Raw genomic sequence first — 23886 nt, 5'->3', positions numbered from 1 at the left:
AAATTAGAAATAAGCCCCAAGACTACAGTCACACTCGGCAAAGGTAACTAGGATTAATATTTTGTCATATCCTAGTGGGCACCTGGGTGGCTCAGTTGGTTAAGTGTTCACCTTTGGCTCCGGTCATGATCTCGTGGTTCATGAGTTCGACCCCCACCTTGGGCTTCGTGCTGACAGCTCCCTCCCTCCCCTGCTCACACTCTGTGTATCTCTCTGTCTCAGAAATAAAAACAAACAAAAACATTAAAAAATGTTTTGTCATTTCCTTTCAGTGTATTTCCTGAGTGTGCATGTATACAATGAAGGGTTCCCCTTCCCATCACAGCATAATGTTGCTGGATTGAGTAAAGGAGAGATTATTTCTGGGTGTGCTGCGTGATACCTAATGCATTTCAGACCAGGAGTTCCTAACCTTTTGAGACTGGCACAGCCTTCGCTTTTGGAGTGGTGACATCAGGCCCCTGTGCCTGCCTGCCCGGGACAGGTGTCAGGCAAGGGCTGTGGCCCCAGGTCTGTGTGGAGCCTGGTTCCTGCCAGCCTGGGAGAAGGTGCCCTAAGTTGTTTTCCTGCTTCTTTCTTGGCTGCTGAGGTGCTGATCCCTGTCAATTAAGTGTGGCAATCTGGAAGGGAAGCTGTAAAATCAGTATAGGGAGAGGACCAAGGAAAGTTTTTTCAATCACAGTTTGACAGAAAAGAAGGGGGCACATTTCTCACTAACAAATAAGGTACGAGAGTCTCATCTAGGATTTGGAGATGGAAAACAGAATAGGGAAAGGTTCTTTAACCTCTGTAGCTGTCCTGTTTTCTTGATGGACTTCCGTCATTAGTTAAATGAAAGAAACAGATTTTCTGAGTGTGACAGCTGAGAATTCCTACAGATCCATGTGACATCAATAATATATTTAATACCATTTCTTTGCCTGATGAAAGTTTGATTTTTTTTTTTTTTTACATAAAAATGATAGACTGTCAGACTCTGGAAAGCTATTACTGTATGTTAGGTAAATATGTGCCATTACTTAATTTTCCTCTACCTACCTACCTCCGAATATGGCTTTTAAAAGCAAGGAAATTGCTAAAATTTGTACATTTTTCTCTTTTTCATCTCATTCCAATGAGAATGATTCAAGGGGATGGGAACTTGGGAAGCCGAGACCGGAGGGGTTGAGGGTGGGAGCTGGTGAGTGGAAGGAAGGGAGGAAGCAAGGGAAAGTCTAGAGAGGATACCTACGTGTGTGGGGGGGCGGGTGTTTCTCTTCTGTGTCCTGCAGGGCAGGCAGTCCCCTTCCCTCCGTCTTCCCCCCGTTGCTTCCTTAAAATCTCCACTGTCTTAGCAGGAGAGAACAGTGTTCTTGATCAGTTTCCTGGTCCCTCCTTTAACTCAGTGATTATTACCTTGTGTCTTTTTTGCCTTCCAGGAGAATTGACTAGCTCTTTACTGAAAATGAGAGATCCCTAGCATCGCAAACACAGTATTTAGAAGCTTTTGTTTTTATGCATTTCCTTTGCTAATATTGTAAGCTCCTTAAGTGCAGGAATCCTGTCTTAGCCAACGTTTGTTTTCTTACCACCTGGCAGTCTGGCCACATAACGTACAGTGAATAAATGTTTGATACTTGAATAAATGATCTTAAAAAGAAACTATAACCTCAGTTATTTAAGAAGTTGTAAGATATGAATCTTTTTTTACTTCTTTCAGACTTTCATTATACTCTGTTCTAGAAACTTTTGTTGGGGTATATGAAGGTGCCCAATAAATAACATATGGTTCTGAACTAATGTATGTATAAGAATCAGGAGTTAGGGAACGAAAATGCCACCTTCATATTGCTGATGAGCCACATTCTCATGTATCAGCTGAGGTCAGAGAGCCAGTTACTAATTCCCTGTCCCCTCGGGTGGATTGTGGAGCAGCCCATCAGAAGGGGAGTTTGAGTCTGAAGGACAGACACCCTTCTCCAGAGTAGAGAGAAAGAAGGCAGCTCCCCTCTGAGCCCCTATCCTTCTCCTCACTGCCTACAGCACAGCATCATGGTCTGTGGCCCACTGACAAGCAACCCTCCCCTACCTATAAGGGGAGAGGAAGACTTGGGGCCAAAGGACAAGTGAAGTTAGGAAAAGAGAATCCTTTCCTTGTAACATTCCTCAGTTTTTTATACCCTTGACTCATTGGGCTTGCCTTTTATTAAGCCTGAGTACCCCCTTCCCCTGACAAGGAGATCAGCAGGCTTCTGGCAACTGTGTTCTCACTTTCCTTAGCCTGTTCCTCCTCCCACTGGACCCAAACCCCCATTTCTTTGATTATCCTCAGCCTGTTGGGGAGCATTGTTGAGTTTGCCCCTAGAAAGCTCTGAGATAGATTAGAATAATTCATTAATAATCTTTTCCAAAGCCACACTAGAGTCAAGGTTGAGAGTTCATGTCCCCATCTGTTTCCCATTCCAAATTCTTTTCAAGTATGATATCCAATACAGCTTATCAGAGCTTTTGCAGTGGGCTCAAATAACAGAGTAAAGCTACTCCAATAAAAAAAAAAAATACCAGTCATAAAGGATGCCCCATCATAGAGATGCATGGTAGAGTGAATAAGAAAGTGAATTCTGACCACCTGGGTAAAAATCTTGGTCATGTCTGAGTGACCTTGGTCAAATTACCTAACCTCTCTGTGTCTCAGTTTATCTATAAGATAAATAATAATAGCACTACTTCATAGGATGGCTGTAGCTATTGACTAAATTCATGCATATAAAGTGCTTAGAATTGGTACCTGGCACCTAACTAAAATGTATTCACCAATTAACTGTAAAAATAAAGTTTTGAATATAAACCCTCTCCTATTGTGAAACTCTTGGAAATTTTTTAAATTCAGAGATCCAGTCCTCTGGCAAGACGTGAAAGTTCAAGGCTATAGTCCCATATCAAATTATCTTGGCTTGTGAGTTAACATTAAAAGAATTTGAAGCCCTCCCCAATTTCTTACTCATTTGGTCTTCGCCAGAGAGGTTGTCCATGCCTGTGTGCAGCTGGGGCTCACTCTCGCTAGGATGTGTGCGGCTTCCCTGGAGTTTCACAAGTTACATTAATTTAATATTAGGTCTCTTGGGGCGCCTGACTGGCTCAGTCCATAGTGCATGTGACTCTTGATTTTGGGGTTGTGAGTTCGAGCCCTACATTGGGTGTAGGGATTACTTAAAGATAAAAAATATCTTTAGAAATAATATCGAGTCTCTCTTGAGCCTTGCTTGAGTCTAGAATCTTAAGACACGTAGGAATATCAGATTATCAACCATATATCCACTGGGTTTGCAAAACATGCTTCCCATCCCAGTCCTCAAGGGACTGATTCTAAGCAGAATTGTTCCCAGTACTTCATTTTTGCCGAAAGGAGGGATGGATGATGGAGAGCATCACCTTGGTTTTGGCTTTAGTTTATGCCAGTTGTTTTGATTCTCAGACCTTGCATTTAAACTCCGTGGGGAGAGATTGCTTGTCAGGAGGCTAAGGCGGCAGCCTGTGTATTCCTCTCTCAGGAAGTTGCCCCTGAGGCACTCTGGTCTCCCCTCAGAGTTGGGACTTGGCACTGGTCGCAGCCAGTCACAGGTGTGTCTTTGTTCTTTCTGCGGGAAGCCCTTGTTTCTGGCACTCCTGTGCTGACTGGCATGGACACCCTATTGAGGGATGGAGTGTCCACGGTGCCCGGGCAGGGGCATTGAGATCTGTGTACACAGTTGTTTCCATTGCCTCTTACTGTGGATTCACTGAGGCTTCTGGGACCTACTTCTTAGAGAAGGCTTTCCCTTTTAGCCCCACCTACATCAAGTGGGGCATTGTTTTCAGGTTCTTGGAGGGGAGCTGCTGTTGACATTTGGGAAGCTCGGGGCCTAGTGGGGACAGCATGTTGGCCGGGAGCCGCTCACCATGGCCTCCAGGTTGTGAGTGTGCCCCTTCTTTCTCTGCATTTGTGGGCTCTGCCTCCAGGATATGCTTTTCCTGTCCCCTCTTGCTCTCAGGAAGGCTCAGTTGAGTTTCTCGCCATTTAACCAGCTTCTTTTATTGCTCTCTTTCTTTCTCTAACACCTGCAAAGTTGCTACTGTTTTCTGGAATTGGTTCGTTCCTTTTCCTTTTTCTTTCACTTTTTGATCTAGATTTTTTTTTTCTTTAGATGTTTCCCTAGATATTTTCTTGTGAGTTCTCCTAAAGGAAAGAGATAAAATCAGTAAGTTCTGGGTCTGCTGAAAGCATCTGTTGTTCAAACACATCTTCTCTTCCCTGCATTGGATGGTCTTCCATAGGAGATGCTCACCTATCAGACCAACATCTAAATCAGGCCTGGGGTCAGTCTGTCTTGATAGTCTGGCCTGGTTCCTGTTTAATGAGTTTCCTCTTTTTGCTGTGCCTTCTCTAGACTGAGTCCTACTTCCATGAACTTCTCAAAATGCTCCCCCAGGGCATGGGCAGTAACTGTGTCTCCACCTAATATGCTCTGGGCATTCTGCTCTGATATTCCTGCTTGCCCCCAGTGCCCCCCCCCCCCCCCCCCGAACCTGTCCAAGACTGTGTAACCCTGGGTATAGCTGTTTCAGTCCTCAGTTGCTCTTACTATGGATTCTGATCCTGGCTTTAGAAGTGCATTTCTCCATACCTCCTATAACCAAATCCTGATTCCTTTGTGGGGAACAATTCTAGTCTGCTAACATCTTGCTTTTATTCTTTCATTATATATATATATATATTTTAATTTTTTTTTCAACGTTTATTTATTTTTGGGACAGAGAGAGACAGAGCATGAACGGGGGAGGGGCAGAGAGAGAGGGAGACACAGAATCGGAAACAGGCTCCAGGCTCTGAGCCATCAGCCCAGAGCCTGACGCGGGGCTCGAACTCCCGGACCGCGAGATCGTGACCTGGCTGAAGTCGGACGCTTAACCGACTGCGCCACCCAGACGCCCCTATATTTTTAAGCTCCAATAAGCACAAAGTTCTATCTCCCTTATTTCAGTTACATACCAGGCTGTCTCCATCTCTCTGTATGTCTCTTGGGCTGTACCCAAGAGAAGGCTGTACCTTCTCGTTTCTCATTCACGTTCTCTCTGGTTGTTCCCTAAGAGGTTAGTCTTCCTTTTAAGGGGAGCCCTCTCTTCCTCTTGTTTCATTAATCTGCCTTTTCTGTTTTATTTTTTGTTCATCTTGCTCTGATGGGAAGACTAAACCATGTTTCCCTAACCTTCTAGCACCTCTTTGATTTCCAGAGTGAACCGGATTGTTCCAAGGACGGACCTTAGTGGTTGCCTTCTTTGTGCATGCAATAATTCTGTCAAATTGCTTCTCTGACTCAACCCAAGATAAGAGCATAGCTCCTTAATGAGAATACCCTTGTTGCTTCTTCTTCTTCTTTTTTTTTTAAAGTTTATTTTTGAGAGAGAGAATGCCAGAGAGGGGCACAGAGAGGGGGAGACAGGGATTCCCAAGCAGGCTCCGCACTGTCAGTGCACAGCCTGGTGCAGGGCTCGAACCCAGGAGCCAGGAGATCATGACCTGAGCTAAAACCAAGAGTCAGACCCTTAACCAACTGAGCACCCAGGCACCCCTCCTTGTTGCTTCTTTATTTATAAAATCTGCCACCCATCTGTATATCTGTCATTTTGGATCTTGAAAATCTAAAACAGCAGTTAGCGTTTAAATGATTAATAAATCTAGAGCCAGTGAGTTAGGGAGGAACTTTCGAGTCTGTGAGCCCACATGATTTTAAACTAGACTTTTCATAGTTCCAACTCATAGCCATGAAGATAATACATAAAAAGGAACAGAATTCCAAACAACCCGTCTGTACTGCCTGCCTGGAGTTGGACCCAACAGTTTCTTCAAGATCTGGTTATAAAAGCAGATGGTGTTCTAGAAGCTCTATTTTGAGGAGAGAGAGCCCTGACTAGGACATCTTTTCCTTTTCCTTTTTCCTTCTCCCTTCTCCCTTTCCCTTTCCTTTCCTAGTGGTAAAGTGTGCACACCATAAGATACCATTTTAATTGTACAATTGACTGGTGTTCAGTAAATTCACGTTTTTGTGCAGCCATTACCACCATCCATGTCCAGAGTGTTTTCATCTTCCAAACTGAAACTCTTACTCACAGTACATAGTAACTCTCCTGTTAACCTCTCCTCTCAGCCCCTGATTACCATTATTATTTCTGCTTCTGTTCTAGGCTCCTTCATGTAAGTGGAATCACAGAATATTTGCCTTTTAGTGTCTGGCTTATTTCACTTTGTTATCACATTTTCAGGGTTCATCCATATTGTCATGTGTGTCAGAATTTCCTTCCCGTTTAAGACTGAACAGCATTCCATTGCATGGCTGTACCATGTTTTATTTATTCATCCATCCATCGATGGATTTTGGGTTGCTTCCACTTTTGACTACTGTATATAATACTGCTATGAATTTGGGTGTACAGATACCTGTTTGAATCCCTCCTATCACTTTTGGGGATGTACCTAGAAGTAGAATTGGTGGATCGTAGTGTAAGTACATGTTCAATTTTTTGAGGAATGTCCATACTATTTCCCACTGCAGCACCCTTTCTTTTAGAGCCTTGGCTAATCTTTGTCATGGCTATGCCTATTTAAGTAAAAACTGTGCCCACATTGCTCAAGGTCAAGCTCAGCAGCCTGCATCACAAAGGCTGAACTTTTGCCGAGCCTGGGCTCAGGATCAAGGCCTGGGTCAGGCCTTCAGGACCCACTTGCCATTTGCTTAAGGTCCGGCAACATCCAGCCGTATAAAAATAGCTGCTTGCCTTTGGATCAAGTCACCGTATGCTCCATGACCTACCAAGGTGAAAATCCCACAAGGCTCTCCCGAGACTGCCAGCCCAGCTCGTAACAGTTAAAAATCTGTGATCCAAGTGCAAAAGCCAAGGTGTTGCACAATACAGGCCACTGTCACTTGATCCAACAAAAAGTCTCAATATCTAAGTGTTAACTTGTTCTCCAAATTGCTTTTTGTCTGTCTTTCAGGGTTTCTGGCACATTTCAGGAGGGTGGAAAGCTGTCGGCAATAAATGGCTCTTCTCTCTTTTTGGGGGGTTCTGAACCAAATGTGAAATAAGACAAAAAGAATTTGAAGCGTTTAAGAAAAAACAAAAACAAAAACCTCTTCTCTTAGAAACCAAAGGAGTGTGGAAGAGGAGTTTCCCCTCTTACAGCTTTGATGTGGGGGAAAATGCTTCCCAGGAGCATTTAAGTTATTTATTGTGGAATTTTGCTAATTTAATGCATCAATTGTGAATGAACAAGTAAAAACAATAACGCTCCTTGTTGAAGGTTTACTGATGCCCAGTGATTGGCATATGTATCTCATTTAGGGCTCATAACGTGGCTGTGAATTCATTAACTCCGTTTTGTTGAAGAGGAGACAGAGTCTTAGGCAGGGTAGGGGATGTCCCTAAGGTTTTGTGGCTGGGGTTTCATCTCGAATTTAGTTAAGTGTAAAGCCTTTTCTAAAAAGATGCGGATATGAAAAAATGCTCTTCCCTTAAACAGAAAACTAATTTCAACGAGTTCCTAGGTTTTTACAAATATTTTAGCCAGTGGGTCTGGCAACATAGGTGAATTTTGTTTCAGTGGTTAAATATCTGAGGAATAGAAGGGTAGCGGTTATGGGGAGGGTTGAAGCACAGTTGCTGTTTAAGGGTAAAAGCAACCATACAGTGCTGACTAATAACTCAGCTGAGCCTCTCCGTCGTGCAGGAAACACTAAATTAGGAGTTTGGTTATAGAGCATGGGTGTTGTGTGGAAGAGATCCAAGAAAGTGCCTGTTTTATGCAAAATCATTTGCTGCGTAGACTGTATTGGACCTAGCACTGTGTGTGTGGGCCACTGTCTGGCGTGGTCACATGGCATACACAGAATCTGCCTTCCTACTGATACGTGTGTTGGCATGAGAAATTTACCTGTATAAGGACCTTTAAAATTTAGCATTCAAAATTGTGGAAGGGGAGAAAAATGGGACCTAGTATTGGATTTTATCTAATATTTTTCTATTTCATGAGTTATTTTCCTTAAATGAAAGGTTTTTGTGTGTGGTCATTGCTGGGAATGTTACATAATTTCAAGGCTCTTGTTCATTCTGTCTAGATTAATATATTATAGATTCTCATATACTTTTCTTAGGATATTGGTTTCTTCTTGTTAGAAATAAAAGTCCTCCAGCGTGGACTGGGTGGCTCAGTCGGTTGGGGATCCAACTTTGGCTCAGGTCATGATCTCACCATTTGTGGGTTCGAGCCCGGCATTGGGCTCTGGGCTAACGGCTCAGAGCCTGAACCCTGCTTTGGATTCTTGTCCCTCTCTCTCTGCCCCTCCCCTGCTCACACTCTGTGTGTGTGTGTGTGTGTATGTGTGTGTGTGTGTGTGTGTGTGTCTCTCTCTCTCTCTCTCAAAAATAAATAAAACATTAAAAAAAATTTTTTTTAAGTTCTCTAAAATGATAGGACTTGAAATCTATAATTTTCTTTCCGCTTTACCTGTACACAATTCCCCCAAATCACACTGTGCCCTGGCCTGATGCACAAAGATGAGTTTCTTAGCAGGTAGAGAACTAGGTGATTTTTTTCTCTCTTAGATTCAGTTAACTAGACTTATAACACAAAAGCATGGGAATATAAGCCATTACAAAAGGGTTTTTTTTTAAACACTGCTATTTTCTTTTCCCTTTTTTAAAGTTTATTTATTTATTTTGAGAGACAGAGCAAGAGGGGCAGGGGGAGGGACAGAGAGAGAGGGAGAGAGAGAATCCCAAGCAGGCTCCATGCTGTCAGCGCAGAGCCTGATGCAGGGCTCCTTCTCATGAACCGTTAAACCATGACCTGAGCCAAAACCAAGAGTGAGTCGCTTAACTGAGCCACCCAGGCGCCCCTCCCTGGTGGCTATTTTCTTGAATGTTGCATTATCTCTGGGAATGGTGTTCTAATACTTGTTTCCATGGTGAAGAACTTTTTGGTTTTTAAATTTAGGAGTAGACTTGGTCTGTTCTGATTTACTTAGAAAAAACTTGACTTGTGTCAAAGGACCTGCTATTTTTTTTCCTGGTTTTCCATTAGCTACTGTTAGGACCTTTGATAAGTCATTTAACCCTTCCAAACCACGTTTTCCCTCATCTTCTGAAAGGGAGTGATACCATATACTTCACGTGGAAAGCACTGAAAAATTGTTTTTAGTTTTTAGCTATAAAATTCATGACCTAATTTGTTAAAGTAATGGGGGGGGTGTTGAAAAGTAGAGAAGTAGGCTTCTGTTCTCCTTTTATAATCTGCTCTGCACACTCTTGGTTAAAGGGATGTCCCATTGTCATAACAAGTGTGCTCAGTTGGGGCCCTTTCAGAGAGAATCGAATCCCAGGTGTGTGTGTGTGTGTGTGTGTGTGTGTGTGTGTGTGTGTGTGTGTGGTTGCCTCAGGTGGCTCCTGTTTTGGTTATGGTTTACTTTTTAAAGTCAAGATTGCAGTAGTTTTGTTCTTTGGTTAAAGACATGAATGTTTAAATTGTTCTTTGAGAAAACCTGGAGCACTTCAGGACAGTGTGGAGGTGCTAGGACGCCCCCTTGTGGGATTCTGAAATATGTTCTGCAACAAATGAAAATAATAAAGTAGTTTATTCTTGTTAGGCTTCCAGCTAAGAGAGGAATCTTACTTAAGATTGGTAAATTATAAATTCATCCATCTAGAAGCTTACCAAAAATGTCAAAATAGTAGGCTTTATATTACATCAAATCACTGTGCAAGTTGGATTGTTAATCGTGTTTAAAGATCATAATTTTGGGGGCGCCTGGGTGGCTTAGTTAAGCATCCGACTTCAGCTCAGGTCATGATTTCATGATTCATGGGTTTGAGCTCCACATCATGCTCTGTGCTGACAGCCTCTGTCTCCCTCTCTCTGTGCCCTTCCCCCTTTCACACACACTCTCTCAAAATAAACAAATAGACGTTAAAAAATTGTAATTTTGAACTTGTAACATCTCAACATTTGAAGAAATATTTTAGGGAAGAGGATTGCCTTGTCAGGTTAACACCTATAGTTAAAGTGCTGTAAATTTTCAAAAAACATAACTATTATAAATGCATATGTTGAAAATGTGTTGATATGGGTTTTTCTTTAAACTTTGGGTTGTTGTTGAAAGTTTTAGAGCATAAGTACACATCAAGTGGCAGGAGTTGGTATATTTTTTTTATTTTAGAGCCACTGTTTATTATTTTTAATTTTATGCAAGCTTGCTTTTTTAAAGCGTCTGTGGCTGTGTGCCCACTTGTCTTCATTCACTAATTGCATATTGAGTGCGCATTAAGTGGTAGGCATTGAGGTAACAGCATCGGGCAAGGGGCTTACGATCTTCTGAGGAAGACAGACCTTGAGCAAGTTGTTACATTATAATGAGGACTGTTAAGGAAGGTCAGGGAAAAGGTGCTGTGGGTGTGAGTAATGGGCAGTTACCCCAGCTGTGGGGGCAGGGAAAACCCTTGTGAAGCGTGTGTGTAAGCTGGACCTGAAGGATGAATTAGGTTTAGGTAGGTAGAGGGAGGGTGGATTGGGGATTCGAGTTTACAGCAAAACAACACATTTAGAGGTTGAAGGCAAAACGGAGCAGAAAGTAGACCAGTGAGGCTGGAGCATAAATAAGGAGGTGGATGAAGACTAGGCAGGTACCTGAGTGTTGAAGCCACAGTAAAGGATTTGGTCTTCGAAGGGTTTTAAGCAGCTAGTGGCATCACCTGATTTGCATATTGGTTACTCACTTTTGGTGCAGTGTGGAGACTGGAATGGAGAGGACAGGTGGACACAGGGAGACTAGCCTACCTGTCTCTCTCCCTCCCTCTCCTTCTCCTTCCCACTAGGGCAAGCATTCCTCAACTTTTTCTGTAAAGGCTCGGAGAGTATATTTTGACTTTCCAGGCCATGTGATCTCCGTTGCAAGTACTCCTCTCTTCAGATGTAGCATGAAAGCAGCCGTACACAATACACAAAGGAATGAGCATGGTTGTGTTCCAATAAAACTGTGTTTATAAACACAGGCAGTGTTGGCCCATGGGCATGGTTTGCTGACCCCCTATCTCCAGGATATAGTAATGAAGGAAAGTGAATGGATTCAAGGGTTCCTGAGGAGTTGTGATCAGTATTACTTGGTGGTTATGGGTTTGTTTGAGAAGGGTAAGTGAGAAGCTGAAGTTGGTGTGCAGGTTTCTGGCTTAAATAACTGTATGAATAGTGGTTCCAGGACGACGTGCACACCAAGCATAGCTGTCTTGGTGAGCGTGAGCATTCGGGTGGATGCCCAGCCATTGGCTGGACGTGGGTGTGTGGAGAGAGAAGTGCAGGCAGCTTTGGTGTGTTACAGAGCTTCCCTAGAGAGAGTGAAGAGGGCAAAAGGAAGAATCCCTAATAACTCTAACATCTTAAGTGGAGAGGGGGAAGAGCCACAAAGGATGACGCAAAGAGGAAGGAGCAAAACCAAGAGAAGCACCAGTGGTTAATGGGGTTAAATTGGCAGAAGCATTAGGCAAAATGGGAAGGGCCTATTGGATTTGGATGTGAGGAGGTCATTTATAACTTTGGTTAAAGCAATTTCAGAGAGTAGTGGGCTTTTTCTTCTTATGTCTATGATATGGTGGGACTTGTTTGCAGAAAGACAAATTCAGTCATCTAATTCTTCCTTAAGATTTTAGGTTCCATTTACAAATGGTATTATTCTGTTGAAGTCTAGCAGATCCTAGCAGTTGCTTTTTATTTTTTTAATTAAAAAATTTTGTAAATGTTTATTAGTGAGAGAGAGAGACAGAGCATGGGCAGGAGAGGGGCAGAGAGAGAGGGAGATACAGAATCTGAAGCAGGCTCTAGGCTCTGAGCTGTTAGCACAGAGCCTGATGAGGAGCTCGAACTCATGAGCCGTGAGATTGTTGACCTGAGCCAAAGTTGGATGCTTAACCAACTGAGCCACCCAGCACCCCAAATAGCAGTTGCTTTTTAGAATAGTCTTTGGTTAATGTTTGGTCCTATTTCAAGCTTGGTTAATCTTCTTTAAAGATTTTTTTTTTAAATGTCTATTTGAGAGAGAGAGAGAGAGAGAGAGAGAGAGAGAATATGAGTCCCTGGGGTGCAGGGGCAAGAGGAAGGGGAAGTGGGGGAAGGGCAGAGAGAGCTGGGGACAGAGGATCCAAAGTGGGTTCTGTGCTGACAGCAGTGAGTGAGATGAGGGGCTTGAACTCACAAACTATGAGATCATGACCTGGGCTGAAGTTGGAAGCTTAACTGACTGAGCCACCCAGGCGCCCCATCTTGATTAAACTCCACTATCTTTACTGCATTTTAAAATGTGTCTTATTCCTTTTTTGGTACTTTAATTGCTGAATGAAAATTGTAGTAGTTAAAAATGTGTTTTTAATGTAATGTGCTTAGGTAATTCTTAATAAATCTAATAAATTAAACACAATCATGGTGGTTCTTTCTACTTAATATTAAGTCTTCCTGGAGTGAATAAACGCTTACCCGCAATCAAGTCCGCCAAGGATTTGGGGAATGTCTCCTTGCCTTACTGAGATTTCCTGCCATCGTGACTGTGGCTGCCAGGCCGAGTGCCTTTTTATTTTATAATCACTATGCCAGACACATCAAGCTGAACAAAAGAGGAGCTGTCATAGCTGATGGGTTTTGGATTTACACGCTGCACTACCTGACTTCCCTGTGTGCTCACTGTCTGCAGCTCCCCCCTCCCCCCCAAATGACTGTATTTCTGAATCAGAGTGTGCATTTCCTTATCTTAAAAGATATGTCGATTATCATTCCATGTGGCTGCTGAGATCTTTGAACTTGATGAAATTTTGCATTCTTTTCATTTATTTTCGTCTCTTCCATGCATAGCTCTTTCACATTTTAAAAATGATAATGATAGCCCGTTTCAATTTTAGACATCTCTTAACTGTTTGGCCACAACTTCTAACATTCTATTAGCGGAAGGCAGACGGAGGAACAGTTAATTGGCTATTGCTGGGTGAACCTACTTTGAAATAAAAGATTCCTGTGTTGAAACAGAATGTTCAGAAAGTATAAGAAATGCCAAACTACAGTGTTCCTGTGTATATTTAGAACATATTTATCTCCTTATTGCCATAATAGGAATTTTCATGTTGCCCAAGGGAGAGCTTATGATTTCCATTAGAATGTGAGCTTGGTGACAGGCTTTTCTGTCTTATTCATGTTTATTTCCAGCTACTAGGATAGTACCCAGCATTTAGCAGATACTCAAATATTTATTAAGTGAATGAATGTTCTGAATAAATGATAGATTGTTTACTATGAATACAAGATTGAACTCTTTGCCTCTTTTTAAGTTTTTTTTTCTCCCCTTTTTTCTTCTTTTAGGCAGAAACCACTAATACTAGCCTCTTGCAAGTACAACTGGAATGCAGTTTACGTAATAAAGTGTGTCAGCAATTAAAGGTAAAATTTAAAAATTCACTCTTCTCATCCTTCCTTTCTTGCCTTTGGCTTGGAAATCAAAAATAACATGACACATTCTGTTTTCAGAAACACACATGACCTTATCATAAGTGCTTTTCTTTTTCTAAAATTTGAAATCACAAAGTTTGGATGATTTTTTTTTTTTTTTGAGTTTTTCTTTTGTTCTTTCCATCCCTCCAATCTCAGAGTTGTTATATGGAATCTGACGATGTTTTACGGCTACAAATGAGCATAATCGTAACCATGGAAAACTCCTCAAAAGAGTTTGAAGAAAACACACAAGATTTGTTAGATCATCTTTCTATAATTTATGTAGCCACAGATAAATCTGAGACCTCAGGTAAGGTGGAATCTTTTAACATTTTTATTATAGTATATCTTGATTAACCTGCATCACCATTTTTTTTGTTTTATTTTATTTTTTTAGTATTTATTTTTGAGAGAGAGAGCGAGAAAGACAGAGTGTGAGCAGGGGTGGGCAGAGAGAGAGGGAGACACAGAATCCTAAGCAGGTTCCAGGCTCTAAGCTGTCAGCACAGAGCCTGACGTAGGGCTTGAACTCACGAACTGCGAGAACGTGACCTGAGCCGAAGTCAGATGCTTAACCAACTGAGCCACCCAGGCACCCCTGCATCACCATTCTTAAAGCATTTACTTGTAGGCTGTATCATTGCAATGCAAGACAACGAGGCTTTGCGTTCGTTATTAAGAGATTAACAGTGACTGGTTCTCAATCTGCAACTGCTAATAAGGCTATATTATTTTGGAGTAAATTAAGTGGCAACTGCAAACCACTTTTTAGTTTTCTTGGGATGATTTTTTTTTTTTTTTTTTGCATTCTGAGATAGGAAACAAGTTAAATGGGCAGGCACAACAATCTAATATAAATATTCACAAAGTGTTTGGGAAGTTTTGTGTCTCTTGTCCCAGTGTTACTGATCTGCAGAAGCTCAGTTAAAGAAATCATGCCGTGTCGTATTTTTAATAGCTGACTGGGTGCCAATTGTTCCTGGATGCCGGACAAGTTAAGAGAGTGTGAATTGTAGTGTTCATTGTTATGAATTTTGTCTTTGAAAATGTATGTCCTGTGTACCAGGAATTACCTAGTTCATCAGCTTCAGTTTCTAAGAACTTTCGTAGGCAACACATATTAGGTGATTTTTGACATTTACAATGTAGAGTTTGCTGTTACCCATTGGTTAGCAAGGCTGTTCTGGTATATGTGTATATATGTATATATATGGACACATACATACACATGTACCACGTGTACATAAACACATACCATATACATATCCAGAGAAAGAATTGGTACCAAAGTGTAATTTTATGGTCAAACATCATCTACTTTCCAGCCCTCCCTCAGAATTGGCTGCAATAGTGATGGTTCTTCAGCAGGAGAGCTGTCCTGTCTTTGGCTTCCTAGTTTTTGGTGATTCTCAGAATGGCCAGATAGACATCAATGTAGAGAAGACCCTGTCCCATGGGGAGCACTTCTGTGAGTGAAGGTTGAAAGGAAGGTGATGTTTTGAGATCCCAGGGTTTTGTTTTTCCTCAAATGTGATCATCCCAATAAGGAAATAAGGGCCTGTCCAATCAATAGGAGAACATCGCTTTATTTAAAGCTGTCCAGTTGGTTAGTTTCATCCAGAGGAGTAATAGTGTGATCCTATACTCAGAATATCTTCACTGGTAGTTCATTATCCTTTAGAGAGCCCATGTTGGTAGGTCAGTCTTTTTGTATAGATCTTTTTCCTTGTGACTTAAGAATACCCAACAGAAAATAGTTCCCAGTTTCAATGGTAGTGTTGAAAAACGAGTCACATTTTTTATAGAAATGTGTAATGTAGTACTTTAGCCGCTATATTAAGGTATGAGAATGAGATGGCTCTTTTGTTTTAATCTCATTGCTCTGATTCTTTTGGACAGATGATTCGGCAGTAAATATGTATATATTACATTCAGGAAACAGCCTTATTTGGATACAGGTAATTGTAAATTACATAAAGTAAAATTTAAACTTACGAATGTATGTTTCATTGCAGAACATGAGGAATTTTCAACAACAGATACAGAAATACTTGTCTCATTTCTCTTTTGCTTTAATTTATACCCGGTTTCCCTTGCTTGAACCCACATTAGGATGAAGGTTGTCAGCACCCCCCTTCCTACTGTCATAGACACATATGCTGAGCAGTTGCTTGTATGCCAGTCTGAACGACTTAGTTCTTTTAACAGAGTTGATTCACATTGGATACTCACCCAGCTGAGAATAGTCATGTGGATTTTTATTTTTGTAGGACGTACATCATTTCTCACAGAGAGATGCTCTGTCTTTGCAGTTTGAACCAGTACTCGTACCTACTTCTGCAACCAACTTTACAAAAATTGCCTCTTTCACTTGCAAAGGTACAGATTTTAAAAATGCTGGAGATTGTCTTTTTATTTTTGTTATCTGGTTATGATGACAGTTCTCTTCTGTGAAATGACTTGGGTTTCACAAAGGTTTTCAGAAAGCGAATTGGCTTGATGGTAATATTGCAGCCTTAAGAGTTCTAAGAGATAGAATGATGGAAGAAATGATTGTTGATGCCACTGTTATTCTGCCACATATGGGGGATTTTGCATTTAAAGCTTAACTCACGTGGTGATCTGAAAGAGCAGGATGTAAATGTGTCTGGTGGAGGTGCTGCTTCCACAGAGAACAAGGTTGTGCTGCCCGGGTCGTGTATCTTTGTGCAGAATGCAAGCTAGATCTAGTGCGTATAAACCCAGCTGTAGCTTTAGGTTCTGATTTATGGTTAAAAAGAGTTCTGTAAATAAATGTAAGTTGTTTGAAACATATGAAAGCATGCCCTGCCTCACTTCTGTTTCTTTTTCTTTTTAAAATTTTGTTAATGCTTATTTATTTTTGAGAGAAAGAGAACACAAACAGGGGAGGAGCAGAGAGAGGAGACAGAGGATCCGGAGCAGGCTCTTTGCTGACAGCAGACAGCCCGATGAGGGGCTCAAACTCACGAATTGTGAGACCATGACTTGAGCCGAAGTCGGACGCTTAACCGACTAAGCCACCCAGGCACCCCTTTTTAATTTTTTTAAGTTTATTTATTTATTTTAAGAGAGAGAGAGAGCACCAGCAGGGGAGGGGCAGAGGGAAGGAGAGACAGAATCCCAGGTAGGCTCCTCACCGTCTGTGCAGAGCCTAATGTGGGGCTTGAATTCACGAACCGTAAGATCATAACCTGAGCTAAGATCAAGAGTCGGATGCTTAACCCACTGTACCACTCAGGCACCCTGCCTCACTTATGTTTCAAGAAATGTTAACTAAAGCCACAAGTAAGATATAATTTATTACTTAGATCAACAAAGTGTTAGTATTCTGTGTTGGTAATGATTAGGGAAAAAACACGTATTTTTGACAAGAGTACTAACCAATGCAGGCTTTTTGGAGGGAAAATTGGCAATCTGTGAAAATTTAAAATGCACATTTATGCTCTTTGACGCTACGTCTGGGAACTGTCTAGGTACACTCATATACATATTCAGAACTACTTACAGAAATGTGCACTGTTAGTGACAACATCCGTCTGTCGACAGGGGGCTCGTTCACTCGCAGTGCATTTACAGGGAGGGTATACCCTGCAGCTATTAGGAGGCATATGTGGGCATGTAATGCAAACAGCGCATACACTTGGTGTCCTTTAAAGGGTGTCTGTGTACTTGCATGTCATAGAACACTGGACGGATGCTCAGGAACCTGCTAGCAGTTGTTTCCTCCAAGATAACTGGGGACTCGGGTGGACTTTATTTTCACATTTTTTGTTAGTGTTGGAATTTTTTTGGGGGGGGGGTTGGGGCCATATATGCAGCTTAAAAAAAAGACTTGAGTATTTGTATCAGAGTTAAGAATTTAATGCCAATGCCTTAATATTAGGAGTAGTTCAGGGAAAGCTTAAAAGTGTTGTTTTGATAATCTCCAGTGTTTTGGAATGCATTTCCACTCACCCTGTGAAGCTCCTTCTTGCTATTTCGGTTGTCTTTCTTTTTCCTTTCTTGCTCATGCCTCCACGTGCTCCTCTTCACCCCACCCGGCTGAGTATCATTTTTCACTTTTGTCATCTCTGGCAGACCTAAAGACTTTCCTCTTATTTATGGTGAATGCAGATCTTTGTAAAGAGAAGCTATAAAGCGTTGACTCTCTTTTTCTTTTTCTCCCAAAGGAAGAAATGAGAGGTTGGTTTGAAAAGGGAGGGGTGTGTGTGTGTGTGTGGTAGACATCAAGTTCTAGAAAATTGGCAACCAGCCAGCAGAGGAAAAAGATAGGAGTGTTTGAGAAAGTATTTTACCGTTGATATCTGATGCACTATTTTAATGGAGAAACTGAAGTAATTAGAAAGTTATAAATAAAACGTATATCCTGTTTTTATTCAGGCTCAACAAAAGAAAAGATGCTTCACGTTTATTTCTTTGTATCTCAAAACAGCTACATCATGTGCCAGTGGAATTAAAGAAGATGTGAAGAAAATAAAAAACACTCCAACACTAAAAGCGTGTCTCTCCTCTCCTGTGATTCAAGGGTAGGGTGAATACATTTTCCTTTAAATCATGTTTGTTGAAGTGTTTTTCATCTGGAAATAATTTAAAAATGTGACTGATGAGACGTGTATGATTCTCTCTCTCCGGACTTGCCTTGCGTACATTAACACAGCTAGCAAGCAGTGGAGAGGCTGATGGCAGAACGGGAGAGGGGAAAAGAAGGATTCCAGAGATTCCGTTTGTGGACTGGGCCGGGGACCAGGTAGTCAGGTGTGGGAAGGAGGAAGAGGATGCGCTTTGGGGTCCTGGTTTTGTCCTGGCGGCCTGTGTGAGCTGCCTTGGTCCTGGCCTGGTCACTTACCCTCTGGCCTTCAGAGGCTGCGCCTGAGGGCACGAAGGGTGAAGAAGGCAGTCTGGCGGCCTGTTCCTGGCGCTAACATTTGTGCTCTGACGTTTCATGCTGCTCCTCTTTTGGCACACTCCGAGGCGCGCTGAGTGCTGGTGGGTTGTCTCCCACTCAGGGCTGATAGCATGCACGTCCTGTGTTCGCAGGTATTTTAGAATGGACTCCTCTGCGACCCAGTTTCACATAGAGACTCACGAGAACACTTCAGGAGTTTGGTCAATGTGGTACCTCAACCATTTTGACCATAGTGTTGTATTAAATGATGTGTTTGTTTCCAAGGAGACCAAGCACATTTTAAAGGTACATATGGTATTTTTTTCCAAGTTTTAGCCTATTTTAAGTTTTATTTAAGGTCAGATGCAATGAAATTAATATTTATAAAGTTTAATTTTTTCTTCTGAGTTTTAAAGCAAGTATTTTTCTTTTAACGTTTTCAGAATTATTTCTAAGATCTATTTGTTTTTTTAAACTATCGTTCAAGGAACACAGAGGGACCAAGGTATATTCTTAAAGGATATTTGCTGTCACCATTATTAAAAAAATTACAATGTACAATTTATGCTCAAAAGATTGTATTTATTAAAAATAAGGATGCTTAATAAGAGACTCTTAAAAACTGAGAACAGACTGACGGCTGATGGGGGGTGGGAGGGAGGGGAGGGTGGGTGATGGGTATTGAGGAGGGCACCTTTTGGGATGAGCACTGGGTGTTGTGTGGAAACCAATTGGACAATAAATTTCATATATTGGAAAAAAAAATAAGCCTGCTTAATGACAAAACAGACTTTTTCAAAATACTGCCCATGGAAAGTTCAAGATTACTTTTGTGAAATTAAAACAGCATGTGAAACATTTAAAACCTATCATTTATATGAAAATATTTCAATCTTTGAGCTGGAAATAGTTAATTCTATTTTTGAAAGTACAAAAGAACTTTAGTATCATACTTTATAATGGTTTTAATCATAATTGGTATTAGGAAAAGTAATTTCTCTTGCTTTTTTTCTTTTTAGATTCTGAATTTCACTGGCCCTTTATTTCTACCTCCAGGCTGTTGGAATATATTTACTTTGAAACTTGCTATTAAAGACATTGCCATAAATCTATTCACCAATGTATTTTTGACTACAAACACAGGTGCCGTTTTTGCAATACCTCTACAGATTTACTCAGCACCAACCAAGGTATTGTTTACAACACTATGTGTTATAATTTTCATAATAATTACTGTTATTAACTTATGGTGCTTGGGTTTTATTGGCAGAGTTAAGCTCGTGTTCTTTAAGACTATCTCAAGAAATACAACAGATATTACCAGGCCAAGCTTAGATGGTCATTTGTTTAGATATGGAACTCTTTATTTGGAAAGAGTTTCCATTTTTCATGAAGTAACTTGAGGTTCTTGAACAAAATAAGGTATTACAAGTAGATTCATCTCATTTTCATTTATTTCCAAAATTTGTAGAGCAAGGAATATGTGCTCGCTCTAGAAAGCACAGTTGAGCTTTTAGTGCATCCTTGCAATGAATTCAAATAAACTAGCCGGTTAAATGCTGTAGTTAGACCTCTGGTAAGTGAGGCTTGGTTGCTTGTAGTTCTTGCATTTCTCCCGGGGGCCAAATCTAAAGCCTGAAAGGTTTCACAGTTAAAATGCTTTCTAAAATCTGGGTAAACCGTATTCAATTTAGATCTTATCTTAAACATGTCTCATTTTTTCTTAATGTTTATTTATTTCCATTTGGTTACTGTTACTGCTTCTTTTTGATCCAAGCTATTCTGTATAACGCTGGGTTCTGATTTTTCACTATGAGACATTCATGCAACCATCTTTATGATTTTTCTCACTTATTAGCCTTGGTGTTTCATTAGATAGAAATGCCTCATGCTTAGCTATAGGCTTAAAGGTAGGACCTCTAAAATCAAACTACACAAAGTGTAAGGTTAATTCCATTCATCCTTATTTTGAGGAGGGGAGATTTCTTAGAAATTTCCTTTTTCTGATCAAGAGATGCATATTAAGAAGAGCGCCCTGTGGGAGGGAGTAGGCAGGTTTCATGTATATGTGGAAGTAGCGAGTCTGTGCTTTCCCAACCTGTAGGAAGTGGAACGTCAATTTAAATGTCCTGAGTGGCTTAGGAGTTTCTACAGATTGGTATGCTGTTTTTCAGAGGATTACAGTGTTTTGGTTTTTTTTTAAACCTATCAGGAACGTCCTGAGATTAACCTCTAATTCAGGAGGCAGCTTTGTGTCTTTGGAGCCCATGGATCATCACTGTGGGCATCGATGATTGTGCAGAATCCACTGCTGTGAGCCTTCCTGTGAGAGACCGTTCAGGGCTCTCATTCAGGGGGAAAGGAAGCCAAGAATTCGCTTTCTCATTGTTTGGCTTCTGGTTAAAGAGAAATTCACTGAGGTGGAGGCCAATGTCTGCTTTGCATTTGAGTGCATTAGGATTTTTATGCTTAGTGTTGTGTTTTAAGTTATTCATATATTACTTTTCAATCTAGGAAGGGAGTCTGGGTTTTGAAGTGATAGCACATTGTGGCATGCATTATTTCATGGGAAAATCAAAGACAGGTAAGTATTTTGCCCTTAGGCTTTCTGTAGAACTCTAGAGTGGGGTTGGGTGGGAAATAGTGAGGAAAAATAGAGTTTGTAGCTGCAATAATTAGTCCTGTAAACATAATTGTATCATATTTTATTTTTAAAGAGCATGATCATTCACAGAATGACTTGAAAGTCTTAAGAATCCTCCAAAAACACCTGAGGTTACTTGTAAAAATAATGTCCCCTTAAGTAGCTTGAACTTTTGTAAGGGATTTTTTTTCAAACACATGATTTGATGGTCACAGCAACTTTGTGTCCAGGAAAAGTTGGAAGATTCTGGTTCTTTTATAAAAGGGCTGACTACAAGGTGGTAAAAATAACCTGGAATTGTGTTTGAAGACTTGGATTATAGGAGCATAAACATCTTCCAGGGGGTGCTTGCTGTTATGTGAGATTGAATGCTATGGTGTTGATATAGAAGCTCTTTCTAGCCCTTGCCCTACGTTTTTGATTTATTAAAATATTTAATGTAAGGAGACTGTTGCAGTATGGAGACTTCTTTGAGGAGACACCCATGTTTTCATCCTGGTACACTCTTTAGCACAGACAGGACAGAACAGATAAGTAGAGAGGGCTCAGTGAACAGGAGGCCGTTTTGTAAATATGCACATGCACCTTCCCCAGGCCTGGTCTGTGCCCTTCTTTGGGAGGACTGTTCGTCCATCAGCACTGATCACCGAAAGGCTTAGATGATGACCAGTGCTTACGGGGAAGCGGTTTAGCCTGTTAGACGGAAAGCTGTTAAAAATGTTCCGAGTATAATTTTTACTTGTTTCAGGCTGTATTCATGAGCCATGTGTCTTTTATGTTCTTACCTTTACATGATTCGATTTAGTTTTGTTTTCTACATGTTTGTTTGATTTGATGTACCATTTGCCATTGAGTTAGAGGGATCCTAGGAAAGTCAGAGGGAGGGAGGGGGTGTGTTTATGCATTTGACAGTCCTCTCAGTTTGAGAAGTTTGGCAGCCTGTGGCATTCTTTACTAATTGAGTTGCATCTTCTATAAATCTAAATATGAAATCTGATCTAACTTTTAGAAAATCCTAATTGGGAAGGGAGTCTTTCCCTGGATCGGTCTACCTGGGATGTGGATTTGGAACTTGCCAATAAATTGTATGAAAGATGGAAGAAGTTTAAAAACGGTGACGGCTGCAAGTATGTCTTCATCTTTCCTTGTCTCTTTTATGCGGCACTGGGGAGACACTTCAGGTGAAGTTGTAGGATGTCCAACCTTAGAAAAGTTGAAAGTGGAGTGCAGTGAATACTCAGACGTTCCTCGCCTGTTTTCAACCAGTTGTTCACGTTTTGCCACTTATGCTTTATTTCTCTCTCGACCTCTATACCTTTGTACACACGCATTGTCTGTGTGCTGAGTCATTGGAAGGTAAGCTGAAGATTCCATACCTCAACCCTCAGTACTTTATTAGGAAAGAATTTATTTCCCATGGAGAATATCCTCCTACATAGGACTATGCTATGATTCCACACCCAACAAATTTAACGCTGATACAGTTATACAGTATACAGTCTGTATTGAAATTTCTCTGTTTGACTCACTGGTATCCATTATGGCTATCTTTTTCTTTTTCCTTTTTTTAAATCCAGATTCCATTCAAGGATCATGTATTGCAATTAGTTGTCATGTTTTCTTAATTTTCTTTAGACTTGTATCCCCACCTTTCTTCTTCATCTATCATAATGCTGACATTTTCGAGGGGCCTACCCAGTTGTCTTACAGAACCTTTGGCACTGTGGAGTTTTTGGATTGTTTCCTCAGATTTACATTCATGTCCAACATTTTGGGGAAGAGTGCTAATTACTTGGTTGGTATTGTGTCCTTAATCATTGCATCACCTCAGAAGGAACATAAATGGCAGTTTGTCCCATTGTCGGTGTTGCTAAGTTGATTCGTTTGACTGTCCCCATTGTGCGTCTGACAGCTCTCTTTCCACCGTACATGAATTTTTCCTTTACTAAGTAATTAGTAAAAATTAATAAGTAACATGTGCTATGATAATTTGAGATCATATAAATTTCCTGTTCCCAAAGAACATTTCACCCCATCCATTGATAATCCTTGCCTGGATCAGTTGCTAGATTGATGGCTGCAAAATAGTGATGTTTCTGATTATTTTGTTCATTCTACATTCTTTTTGAGCATCACTGTGGATTCTTTGTTCATTACCATGATGTACCATCAGTATTATTTTTTGATGCTAAATTTCCCAGATTTGGCTGATGGGAGCCCCTTCAGGCCAGATCGTGGGTCCCTTAGATGTTCACTTCATTCTTTGAGCAACTTCCTTGCTTTCTAGTAAAACAGGATGCTCCGGGATCATATGTACTTTCTCTTCCCCACACCCAGAATACCCAGAATAAGCCTTTTCTTTTTTCCGAGAGCCCTTGTTCCTTTTAGTAGGAGGGATAATTAGTGATTTCCTTTTTTTATGTGAAAATTATTTTTCAAAATAATTTCTTTCTTTATGAATTACACAGGAGGACTGCTTTAGGCATGACTCGATTTGGTCGCTTGAAGAAATCCAAGGAGTCAGAATCCTTTGTTTCGTATCTTCCTCGTTTAATCACAGAGCCCGGCCTTGTGTTAAACTTCAGCGCAACTGCCCTGAGGAGTAGCGTGGTGAGGATTGTGTATCTCCTTGTCAGTGACCCCCTGGCTCTTGGGGTGTTAAGTTATCAGAGTCTTTCCACCTTGAGAATACTGTGTCAGAACCAAAGTTAATTTAAATTCATTTTAAGTGACATACATATGCTGTTCAAGTTTGTTTTCAATTCAAAATCCGTCAAGAAAGTTCGACTACGAATATCAGAG

At 40.9% G+C, this 23886-nt stretch overlaps 1 protein-coding gene across 3 annotated transcripts in view; it reads left to right on the top strand.

Moving 5' to 3' along the window:
- TMEM131L (transmembrane 131 like) overlaps nucleotides 1–23886 on the top strand; it is a 169796-nt gene that overhangs the window by 94013 nt on the left and 51897 nt on the right. For all 3 annotated transcript variants that reach the window (XM_047855382.1, XM_047855381.1, XM_047855380.1), the window contains exons 8-17: nucleotides 13406–13483; nucleotides 13691–13844; nucleotides 15434–15492; nucleotides 15805–15913; nucleotides 17988–18081; nucleotides 18593–18746; nucleotides 19460–19630; nucleotides 20955–21024; nucleotides 22094–22211; nucleotides 23553–23694. In XM_047855382.1, the coding sequence (XP_047711338.1) occupies nucleotides 13406–13483; nucleotides 13691–13844; nucleotides 15434–15492; nucleotides 15805–15913; nucleotides 17988–18081; nucleotides 18593–18746; nucleotides 19460–19630; nucleotides 20955–21024; nucleotides 22094–22211; nucleotides 23553–23694 (1149 nt within the window). The remainder of the gene's footprint in view (nucleotides 1–13405; nucleotides 13484–13690; nucleotides 13845–15433; nucleotides 15493–15804; nucleotides 15914–17987; nucleotides 18082–18592; nucleotides 18747–19459; nucleotides 19631–20954; nucleotides 21025–22093; nucleotides 22212–23552; nucleotides 23695–23886) is intronic.

This window comes from Prionailurus viverrinus, chromosome B1 (genome assembly GCF_022837055.1).
Source record: "Prionailurus viverrinus isolate Anna chromosome B1, UM_Priviv_1.0, whole genome shotgun sequence".
In the NCBI taxonomy this organism is placed as follows: domain Eukaryota; kingdom Metazoa; phylum Chordata; class Mammalia; order Carnivora; family Felidae; genus Prionailurus; species Prionailurus viverrinus.
The sequence above is the reverse complement of the archived record's forward strand: the minus strand, read 5'-3'. Positions and strand labels throughout refer to the sequence as shown.